Below are 12,078 nucleotides of genomic sequence, written 5' to 3'. Positions count from 1 at the left end.
TTAACTGTGTTCATCACCATCTTTCCGACAGCACTTGAAGGCATCAGCAGGAGCTCATCTGTTGGACAGGGAAACTAATCAGGAGCCAAGTAAAGACTTTTCAGTACTGCTAGCTACTGGGCTAGCAAGCTTTTAAAGTCAGCCGTCCATACGACTCAAGGAATATAGACTTAGTTTAGGAAGTACAGTGTCTCTTCAGTACACTACATCTGAGATATGTTTTAATTTTAGGAACGACGTTTTGTAGCGCTGAAAGTAGCAAGGCGGACAGCCTCTGGCCAGCTGAAGCTTGCGGCTAGCTCATTAACGTTAGCTGGGAAAGAAGTGCAAGTGGAGGCAAGAAAATGGAGCTGGACGACGTCGTCCTGTATCAGGACGACTCTGGCAACTCGGCAATGATGTCCGAGCGGGTCTCAGGTTTGGCCAGCTCGATATACCGCGAGTTTGAGCGGCTAATCGAGAAGTACGACGAGGACGTAGTGAAGGAGCTGATGCCGCTGGTCGTCGCCGTGCTGGAGAACTTGGACTCGGTGTTCGCTGTCAACCAGGAGCACGAAGTGGAGCTGGAGCTGCTGAAAGAGGACAACGAGCAACTGGTTACACAGTATGAACGAGAGAAGGCACTGAGAAAACACGCAGAAGAGGTGGGTTTCACCACATAACTGCCAAACTAATTTATAACCCGGAATTTAGATTAGAGGCTTGTATTATGTGCGTTGGTATGAAAAGATTAAACGCCAAACCCAGTTCGAAAATCTAGCAATTCCCTGTCGTGATGCTTATCAGCTACAAACTATATCTTATTAATCATAAACTAGAACTTTTTTATGAAATATATAAACCATCACGTAATTCGGCATATTTATAAATCACCACATAGCACACTTCAGAGATAGTAGTACACTTTATATATGTCCTTTGGAATAGAAAGATTAAACGCCAAACCCAGTTCGAAATCTGGCAATTCCCTGTTGTGATGCTTATCATGTACACACCATAACCTCACTAATCATGAATTAGTACTTTTTATTACATATATGAACTATTATTTGATTCGGCTTACTTTTAGACCCCCACAAAGCACATTTTTGAAGAAGAATCGCACTTTTTTAACTTGTTGTTGATACTCCCCACGGCCCAGTCTTGGGCATTTCGGCGGAAGGAAATAGGGGGAATAGGAAAACTCTGTAAATTATTTTTTAACTAAACAATTACAGCTCGACGGGTTAGAGATTCATGACAAATTTTAAAAAAGACTGCTCTGTACCGGGGCCAAGAGGTCTGACAATTTGCCAAAGCGCAAATATCATTTCTGAAGCACACACTGTACTTTGGCTGCAAGTTCATGTCACCATGGATGCCAGGCAGCGACTCTCGGGACCCACAACAGTTGCAGCTGATGCGGCATCAGAATTAATGCGCATCCAGTGGTGTTGAGCTTGCGATAACCTCACCATTCATTTTCAGTCAGGCCTCAGATATATGCAAACCAATCAGTGATTTGTTTGTCAGGCGACTGCTTTCTTTTTACCGGCTCCAAGAAGTACAAATCTGATTTTCAGTGATTACATTCAGCTTCATGACTAATGTCTCACTCCCCTCTCATTTATGACACACCTATTGCCATGCTCTTCATTACTTCATCACTACAGTGCAGTCTGTGTTTGGACAGTGACACACTTGCAGATGTTGTGTTGCTACACCAGTATTCTTGGTCTCAATTGAAACTTAATTGTGTGTTTACATGATTATTAGGTCAATGTTAGTCCTAGAATTTTTTTCTACTGCCCTGTGTGTAATTTTGGGTCATGCCGGGTAAAAACAGCTACTGTTCCACAGTGGTCATCCAGTTAAATCTTGAATGCACAGACACTAAACCTGTGTTAAGTCCATGGTAGCAACAGGCACACTGATGACATGAAAGCTCTGCTAGGTGTTTTCCACGAACAGGCTGTAAGCACAAACCATAACTCTCAGCTTTGATCCTGTACACACGTGTGTGCACTTTTCCCTCCCGCTGTCATGACCTATTGTTAGGTCTGAGTGAGTATGAAATGAGTTGCTCTGTCAGCAAAAGGGCCAAGTCACTCCTGTTAGAGTAATCACAATAAGTTGCCCATAGTGACAGCGTTAGGGTGATTACAGATCATACAGGTGACACTGAGCGTGGTTGCAAATGTCTGTGGTACAAAGCCAAGATAGAATAGAAAGAATATCTCTATAATATAAAGATTTCCTTAAAAAACACATCAGTCAGGGCTCAAACCTAACTTTTTCCCTCTGTGTTCCACAGCTGTCCAAAAATCTACTTTGAATTAACTCAGACTTAAAAACCATTGTCCCAGATTGAAGTTCTTTTTCTGTCTCCATAATAATTATAGCTTAACAACTTTGTTTTTGTAACTGGCGTCACTTCATTGACTCACTCCGGTCTGCTACTTGTTCCTTCACGCTAGGTTTTTGACAACAATCAATGTTCATTATTCTTTTAGTCATTAGTTGAGTTACTATTCCTTAATTATTTCTGTTTGCTCAATAAATGCATCACAGCAAACTGCAGTACAAATGGCAAATTCAATTCAGTAAATCAAAACTTTTCCCATTCAGGTGTGATGGACTCTGTAGTTCCTGAACTTGCTTCATGGAAAATTGAGCTTAATATATATTGCTTTATTAATGCTTTAATGTGGCTCTTAAGTTTGTTAAATATTCATGTAAAGATGTACCAATCAACTGGAATCGGTTATGACCAGCCGTAACTCAAATGTTATGCATATCGTGGTGTGTTCTTTATGATATGACAGTTTTCCTAAAATTAGAATTAAAAATAGCAATGTATCATAATGTATCTTACAGTATTACAATATATTGAGTCATAATCCCTGTATTGTGATACGTATCGTATCGCCAGATTCTTGCAAATACACAGCTCTACAAAATAAACTGTGCTGAACACGATATACTATACACGATATTGGGAGAAAAAATGTAGTCAATGTCACTACAGTTCATGTTGTGTTAATATTTATTATGAACATACAATATATTTTTTCATTAAAGAATGGAAAGAAAGTAAGAAAAAAAATGTTTTGCATGCTCTCAATTACAGTTGAGAGAAAATCATAATCAGCAGGTCAGACTTTACAGAAATCGAAGATCAGAATCACACAAAAAAAATCAGTCAGTGCATCTCTATTTATTTTCTTCTGTTTTGACAGTAAGTATCATGTTGAATAACTGCTGCTCTGGTCAGTCACTGCTCCAGGACTCAATTAGTTACAACTGTTGTCAAGGTCAAAATCTGGAAGAAGTCACCAAGAAAACTGCTGTTTGAATGTTACATGCAATAAGACCCTGAATGCACGGTTAGCTCTATTCAGCCTATGATCAACACTGTGTGCTGGACATGAAGTTCAAGAACTACATAACCTTTTCCATCCCTAACCCGCTTTCAGACAAACTTTGTGCAGATGAATACTTTATTGAGTTTTAATATGATACTAGGTCTTCACTCTAACTTTAAAACTGAGCCCGCTAGGCTCTGAAAGACAGTAGTGTCAGCTGAGGACATAGACATCCTAATTCAGTTTAAGAGGTTGGCAGACTTTCGAAAGCACACAACTTAAAATCTAAACTTGTAAAAATTGTTTCCAAAAATAAAAACTAACTTAAACTGAACAGAAGCTGAATCCAAGATAAATGTGCATAGAAGCTCTTTCATCTTGTCTTGTTATCCTTTTCCTTGTTATTCCTCCTCTTAACCCTCACTGGTCCTCATGCTTGTGCATTATACATACAAGCAGCCTCTCATTGAAGCATCTTAAACAACCCTGAACTACAGCAGGGATTTGTACTTAATCTGTCTTATTATTTTTCCAGCCTTAACAATTTAATCCCTGCAAAAGGAGTGGTGGCCAACATGCTTTAGACTGGAAAAAGGATTGAGACATTACAGGTGAAACCTTATTGCAACATAAATGGTTGAAGATAACACAAAAAAATAATGTATTTAGTAATGTGAGTCTAGTTTAGTAAGTCACAGTGCAATGTGTGCAGTTTTTGCCACTCCTCAGGTTTTTCCAAGTTGTTGACATTTGACTTGACAGTTAAATGTTGAATGACAAGCACAACAGGTCACAAAGAAGTGTGTAAATAATTTATGTCATGTCGTAACATGTTGCTAAAGCTTTTAGATAGACCTGTGCACACAGGTTTTTCCATTGGTTTGTAATGGGCTTACATGCACCTTGTTCCCTCTGGCTGCTGTGTGTAAAATACTTCATCCTCTATATAACTAGTTTGTCACTCAGCCAGGCCATCAGTTAGCTTTCATGTTGGTGTGATCAGTAATGTTCTGATGCTGAGATGATGTCATAGGGCCTGTCCTTTGACTCTGTGTCCGCTGTGTAGGAGAGGTCAGCCTCTGTAGGAACTTGAGTGAACAATCACAATTCAGGATGTGGCATTTATGGCTATAGGAAGTCATGACTGTGCTACGATGAGGTAATTGAACAGAAGTGTTCACTAAACTAGCTGTCATATTCAGACTTACTTGTGGTTTACATGTAGGATTGTTAAAAATGGTTTATGTCAGTGTTTTGGATATTAAAACAATACTTTTTTGATAAGTTTTGTGATTTAGATCAGGCAACATCTGATCAAAGAATAAATACACAAGCTTGAAAGTATGTATTGCCAAGGTTAGGGGAATGTTTTTATTTTATCTTGGTAATGTTTAAATTGGTAATCTATAAAAGTCAAACTTTAGAATAAACCATATTGAAGCAAATATAACAAATATACAGCAAGTAATCAACTCCAAAAATTGATAAATTATTAAATGAAAGCATAGTAAATCTTATAGGTGGTAGATATTTTAACAACTTTTTTATTGGTACATTCAGCTATATATGAAAAACGGCTGAACAATTAATTGAAATTTTAGGGAAATTGCAATGTGCAAGTGCTGTACCCAAATCGCAAGAGATGCAAGATTTTGATAAAGGTAAAATATGTCACAAGATATCACTTTAAAAGATGCATTGGGGTGCTGCAGAGATGCCCCAGCCTGCAAATCATGTTATCCTGATATAAGCGAACATGCTTATTTGGTATAGTCCCCAACAAAAATCTTCATCATCATCAGAATTTTTTGCTTGACATAATCAGCTCTGAAAAGTCCAGGTTGCTTGTAACTATGTATTTTTGATGGCAGTTGGTTAAAATAAAATAAGAGTTTAATTGATCAAGCAAAACTGAGACCAAGAATTCCTGTTATTCAATGAATCCACATGATACATTTTTCCAAAGTAATATACATTTATGATCAGCAATAAATCATTTAATTCACGGTATCTTTCTGGGCAAAATCAAAACAAATGCACCAGCATTTCTCTTGAGCTGTCACAAACTTCACAGTACATTTGTCTTGATTTTTATCAGTTGAAAAGTCAAGGTACCACTTCATTCATTCACAGTGGTTACTGTTGCTTGTGCATACTGCCTGTTTTTTTCTGTTTATCAGCAGCCCCGACCACGAACTTAGCATTGTACACCGGAGGATTTTTGTCAGGAAGGAACGACCAGATATTAGGAGTTCACTCAGCATAACTTATGAAAACGCAGTAAGCAAAATGTGAAATAACTGTTTTGTAAGTCCTAGTGAGTGGCAAAATTGAACTGTATTTTAAAATGTAGTGGACGTCATTGTTTTTCTGTAGATGTGCACATTTACATTCCATTGCAGTCCAGTGTTATAGCAAGTGCCAGATGCAGAAATCTAGGATTTCTGTGTGTGTACCAACATGTAGAGACACAGCCTTGCATTGCTGTTCCACCTCTCATTCATTTCATTGTCCCTCGTCATTCATACAACTGCGTTTAAGTTGATGTCACACTGATAACACACTCAGACTGTTAAAATGCAAAGTGTCCGCTACACCAATGCAACTGCCTGCTCAGTGGAGGCTAATGAGTAGCATGGCACAGACTCAGTTACTAAGCGTCTTGTTTGGGCGACAAGTCACTCAAGAAGCAAAGAATCAGATTAATCTTACTAAACAAACCCATTGTACGAGCCAAGTCCTGCTTTTAGCTGCTCCAAGCCCAGAGGAATACCTCCTCTTAGTAGTTTGAGAGGAAAAGGCAAGGCAGGAAATTCTTGGGGAAAAACAGCACTTCCCTCAGTTCTTTGTCCAGTCAGGTTTGTCTGCTGACCTGCAGAAGGCCACAGCCTACTGGCATCTAATGCCAGCTGATTGATCATCATGGATCATTAGCATAAAATCTGTAAAGAAATACGTGTTTTGGCAAATGATAACATGTTGTAGCATAGCCTCATATGACATGAGCAGAATGATGGCTTAAGGGATTAAAATGAGAACCTTGACTAAAGTTTTTAGCCATGCTAGCAGCGTCGCTCTGGGGATGGCAAAGACTATTGGTCCATCACTTCAGTGAAATATCTCAGGAACTTTTGAATGGATTGCGTTGAAATTTTCTGCAGACAGTCATGGTCTCCAGTGGATGAGTTGTCCAGACATTTATGGTCCCTTGGCTTCTTCTCAGTGCCTCAATGACATTGACATTTGTAGTTCTTAGTGAAATATATCAGAGGGATTGCTGTGAAATTTGGCACAGATATATGTATAATGAACAACTCCTGTTAAAGCTACTACAGGGACTGAACTTTCATGTTTTGTTGATTTTGGAGGCCCCTGTTGACAAAAGTGGTAGTGTTTCCACCACCAAGAGAGAAATTAGTTATTAGGAACATCGTTAGTTTTGAGTGAAATGTAACAACAACTGTAGGGCCATGAAATTAAGTATTGATAGTAACCTTAATCATGTACCCCCATCATCAGGTCAATATTTTATTTATCCAGTATTTTATATTACAATTAAATACCAGCAAAACTGATATTCTTTACTTTGTGTTTGGTGCTAATTAACTAATGCTAGCATACTATCATGCGAAGCTAAGATGGAAACGTGGTTAACCTTATATCTACCAAACATCAGAATGTCATTCAGAGCATGTTGGTATGTTAGCATTTAGTTCTGTGCTCAAGTGCGATCTCACAGAGCTGCCAACATGACTGTAGAGTCCAAGTCTTACAGCAGCCAGTATGTTTATCAGCAGCTGTGACTGTGAGTGTCGTGATAAAAAGCACAGCCTCTGGCTAATCACTCATTGTAAGTCACTTGATTTCAGCAGTCTCAATTATTTCCTGCCAAAAATGGTTGCATGGTTTCTAATAACCATATTATTAACCGTGTCATTATCATGAAGTAATCCTGCTACACTCACTGACATAGTTCTTCGGTCAGTTTATCTTGTCTGGTGACTGAGACCTTACATGCCTCAGTTTTCCAAAACAACCCAGTAGCATCCCACAGCCAAAAACACTAAAAGGAGTTAATTTCACTCTCTGTCAATTGAGTGCCAATACAGTGGAGCCCTGTCTGTGTGGGTGTGCTCACACTTGTGCTGGAGCCACATGTGTTTGTGTGTGTGTGTGTAAGTGTGTGTTGGTGCTCGGGGACAAAGGGAGCATTATACATGCAGCGTAGGGGGAAGAGTGCGCGTTAAAAACGCTGGAACACCCATTCTCTGGAGCGTTGTCATATGCACAAGCCTCCTTCATGGGTCATATGATGAGCAGCAGGGTGAGACAGAGAGATATTGGGAGTTGTTTGAATGAATGTGTTGATATGGTAGGAGAGGGTGGGCGTAGATATGTGTCGTCCACGCAGTTTGCAAAATCTAAGGAGAATCCTGCATTTTCTTCAACTCATTTCCCTGTCGGCAGTTAAAATGATCAAAAAACTAAGGCCTGTAACTATTTAGCTTGTGCTCATGTTGTTCTGCACAGCTGCAGATTAGGGGGCACCCCCTACTATGAACCCTCGCGTCTGTAGTCTAGCCCAGTGCTACGTTAATGCTCTTAGTAGATTTACATGGAAAATACTGTATTACTACGAGTACCTCAGTGCTTAAGATGCTCCCAAGGCTTTTCAGACTCCACTGGGCTCTCCTTAAAGGGGCAGTTAACCCCAAAATTAAAATAATTTTCCCTCTTGCCTGCAGTGATATTTATGCATTTAGATAGTTTGGTGTGAGTTCCTGAGTTTCAGGGATATCAGAGATGTCTGCCCTCTCTTGAATATAATAGAACTAAATGGGACTCTGCATCTGGTGCCAAAAAATACATTTGAAAAACTCAACAGCAGTGTCTCTTTCCAAGAAATCCAGACCTTGTTTTCAGCACTTTCATGTAGGAACTACACTCATTGGCCACTTCATTAGGTATACCTGTTCAACTGCTTGTGAACGCAAATATCAACCAATCACATGGCAGCAACTCAGTGCATTTAGACATGTAGACATGGGCAACGACCCGCTGAAGGAGAAATAGCACTACAGGTAAGGGGAAAAGTGTGTATTTTTGATTTTGAGGTCAGCTGTCCCCTAAGTCTCTCACTCCCAACCATTATTTTCACCCTTGACAAAGAAGTGCACATTGCATAATTCATACAAAGTAGCTCAGATTGTGCAAAAAGGCAAAATGTATTCACTTCTTTGTATTTGTCAGATGCCGCTAAATAAAAAACACATTCAAGGATGATTAATCAAGTGCTCCACACTGAAATAGTTTTAAGAGCCCAAAGGCAGAGAAAAACATTTCAGCCCAACAATGATTGTATTGTGTTCTTAAAAAGCACAAAAACAGGCCTTGTTTTTTAGAAAGTTCACAAAAGCATCCTGAAGAAACACCTTTGTTAGACACCTCCAGTCTCGATATGACGTGCGTATAAAGAAGAGGCTGCTTGTAACAGGGTGCTCAGGTGATCCTCACATCCTTGCAGATGATATCCACTCTCTGCCCAGGGCCAAACCACAAGGCTTCTCATCCACGTGAGCACCCACATCACAAGACTGCATGTTTATTGGCTGGGGCATAGTGGGGGGTAAACCTAAGTAAACTCAGTTTATCCACCTCTTTAAAATGGGGCTGAGATTTTACCTTTCACTTATTTCACCTATTCTCAGGTTAACTGTATCAATTAATGAGGAGAAACTTGGTGGATGAAGTACTTACTGTATTTACTAATACACATCAATAGATGAGCTCCAAGAGAGTTACAAAAACATGGGTGATTCTAATTATTAGATGTTAAGTCTATAGCTGGTTACATTTATTGTTGAAACGTTCAATGCTAATGTCAGTCTTCCACTGTTCACAAAGTCATGCAGGTGCACTATCATGTCTGGAAAACGGGGCATGTATCTTAATGTTTTATTTTATCGCATTGGACCTAATAGAAGATTTTACAACCTCTTTTCAATAAAAATATAGCACTGGTATTGGATTGGCACTCGATATTGACACATATCCCAAATTGAGGCATCAGTCTTGGGAAAGAAAGGTTGGTTCTTCGTCATTGTGACCGTGTAAACTTGCTTACATTCATTCATTCATTTTCTTTTGCCTCAATAGGCTGTACTACATTACTACATTGTAAATTTACACACCATTTTACTTTTCATATGTTTGTTAGTGTCCTTCACCAGTGTTTTCAGGTTATGTGAATAACAGCATTTACTTTGTTCTAGTTTTGTTCACCTTATCTTGATAGTTGTTCCTTCAGAGCCCATTAAAGTTTCATCAAATCTATGCGCAAACAAAGTGAAGTAAATTGCTGTCAGGGAGCAGTGGTTAAACCAGCATTAAATTTTATTAGATTTGAGCAGCATGGTGGGTTAGTGGCTGGAGACAGTCCAGGAGTCTCCGACCACTGATTTATTTTTAATATAATAATGACTTATTGTGCATGATGGTGTTCGGAGTGCACCCACCGTCCCATCTGATAGTTTATCTTGATTCAAGGTCTTAGTCTGTGATCCCCTGAGAGAAGGGCTGAGGTTAACTCGACACTGATGTCGACTGTTACTAACTTGCCCAGGAAACTGTGTGTGTGTGTGTGTGTGTACACAAAAACACACAAAGGCTGTAGCTGTGTTTTTTTTTTTGGTGAGGAAACTGGCGCTGTGCACCTGTTGTGCAGAGAGGTTAGATGACTTTCACAATGGATAGAAGACAGATAGTGTGTGCTCTGTTTTCCACTGGAGTCAACACTGTTAGCACGAGCAGATCTTTATCACACACAGACACACAGCTCTTTTTTTTTTAAATGCATAATCATGGTTTGATGCAATAGGTGGTGATGATTATGGGGGCATTCAGGGCTTAGCAGATGTCAGACTGCCACATACTCGTGTGACATTTCTCTCTCCTGTTGCAGCCATAAACAAATCATCTCCTCAGTCCCTTACTAGGAGTTTCACAACTTTACAGTATGTGTTCATTTCAGTGTTTGGATAATAAATGCCCTTATCCTTCCCTCCATTTTCTGTCTTTATCTGCAGAGGTACATCGCCTTCGAAGACTCCCAGGACGGCGAGAAGAAAGATCTCCAGTGTCGACTGGTGACGTTGGAGGCACACACACGTCAGCTAGAGCTAAAAACTAAAAACTATGCAGATCAAAGTAAGTCCATCGCATTATGCATCTGTCACATACATAGACTTTCCAATAATAGAGCCAGGACGGTAAAACCTAACACACACAGGCCAGAAACCCTGGGAGCAGCATCGACAGTTTGCAGGTCTTGTGACTGTTTGTTCGCCGGATGTCCCTGAGGGCAGATGGACTCCCATGTCCCCACTCAATAAAGGCCATTAGTAACATACTGTGAGTGTTTGCTTGCCACATCTGCTAAATGAGCTGTAATAGAACAGACCAGACATGTTCAAAACCCAGAAAGGTTCGGCATGGAGCACAAGGCCATTACCTGCTTGTAATTTTTATATAGAGAACAACTTTATTTTAGCAGCATTGTGTTTGTAGATAAAAAGAACAGCTAAATGTCAGAAACAGTGCATTGTAAAAAGCAAGTTAAGTAACTAATCAGTATGTCTTTTTCTGAAGTAAGGAAGAGCTTGTAAATGTAACAGACAGTGTAGGTCTTCCTGAAGTCTCAGAGTGTGTGAGTCTTTCCAAAGAATCAGAAGAAACCCTCATGATGTGTGCATGACTGCAGTGTTGACAGTGTGTGTGACTGCTTGTTTGTTCCACAGCAGGAGCATAACATACACCCCGCTCATTCTAAAGGAAAATTTGCGAGCTCTCAGCAGATTTCTTTAGATGTCTTTCGATGTGACACTTCTCCTTTTTCTGTTTGTGAGTTTCATTCGTCTATAATTATGTTTGTGGGCTGAATTGGCAGTGGAACAACACACACACAGTCTAACTCTTTAAACCCAAGAGCAATTTGATGAATGCAAACAGACTGTCAAGTTCATTTTCTCTCCATTAATCCTCTTCTGTCATTACTTTCTCATTTAGTTTTTGATGTCTTTTTGACTTACTAAAAAGTATAATAAATGAGTTTTAATTTTCAGTAGAGTTTTGTACAATTTCCTAATATTGAGCATAAATTGCTCAAGTGCTTGTGTTTGGTCATTTGAATGAGACACTCAGCTTTGACATTATATATACATATCTACATGTTCAAGTCAAATTTCCAGGCTTAAGTATTTTGGACTTGGATATATTGATGAGAATATCAGTTCTTTCAATAGGACAAATTCAGGCTTTTCATGTGGGGCTGTCCTTCAGGATCACTTCCTTTTGCTCTCCACACCTCTCTGTATCAGACCTGTGTTATTTCTGCTCCGTTCTTTAACCACTAGTTCCTCTATCAGCCCTCGCTGAATCACAGTTTACATCATTCTATGCAGCTGCTGTCTGAACTGTTGCTCTTCATTGATCACGTAGGCGTTGAATTTCTCTAAATTCTATACTCGAGCCTTGTTGAACACCTGGGAAAAAGGCTATTTCTGACTGAAAACTGGTGCTGCGAAGCACGAAGTACGCAGTATGAAAGGTCACTTTTACAGATTTAGAAGGGACTTTTTTTTCACGCCTTTTGTGAGAGGGCACTTTTCCTGGCTGCCATCTGAAAACACACTGAGACTGTCGGACTGTTTTTACTACAAACTAATGCCACCTTAAA

General features: G+C 39.6%; 1 protein-coding gene across 3 annotated transcripts in view; it reads left to right on the top strand.

Moving 5' to 3' along the window:
* Positions 1-37: 37 nt before the first annotated feature.
* Positions 38-12,078, top strand: part of spag9b (sperm associated antigen 9b) — a 45,957-nt gene continuing 33,916 nt past the window's right edge. For 2 of the 3 annotated variants that reach the window (XM_084740008.1, XM_084740007.1), the window contains exons 1-2: positions 38-644; positions 10,430-10,550. In XM_084740008.1, coding sequence (XP_084596134.1) covers positions 345-644; positions 10,430-10,550 — 421 coding nt within the window. In that variant the 5' untranslated portion in view covers positions 38-344. The remainder of the gene's footprint in view (positions 645-10,429; positions 10,551-12,078) is intronic. The other variant, XM_084740009.1, reaches the window with a different exon arrangement.

Source organism: Lutjanus erythropterus, chromosome 17, assembly GCF_056507025.1.
Source record: "Lutjanus erythropterus isolate fLutEry1 chromosome 17, fLutEry1.hap2, whole genome shotgun sequence".
NCBI classification, from domain to species: Eukaryota; Metazoa; Chordata; class Actinopteri; order Lutjaniformes; family Lutjanidae; genus Lutjanus; species Lutjanus erythropterus.
This window is presented reverse-complemented; position numbering and strand designations above follow the sequence as displayed.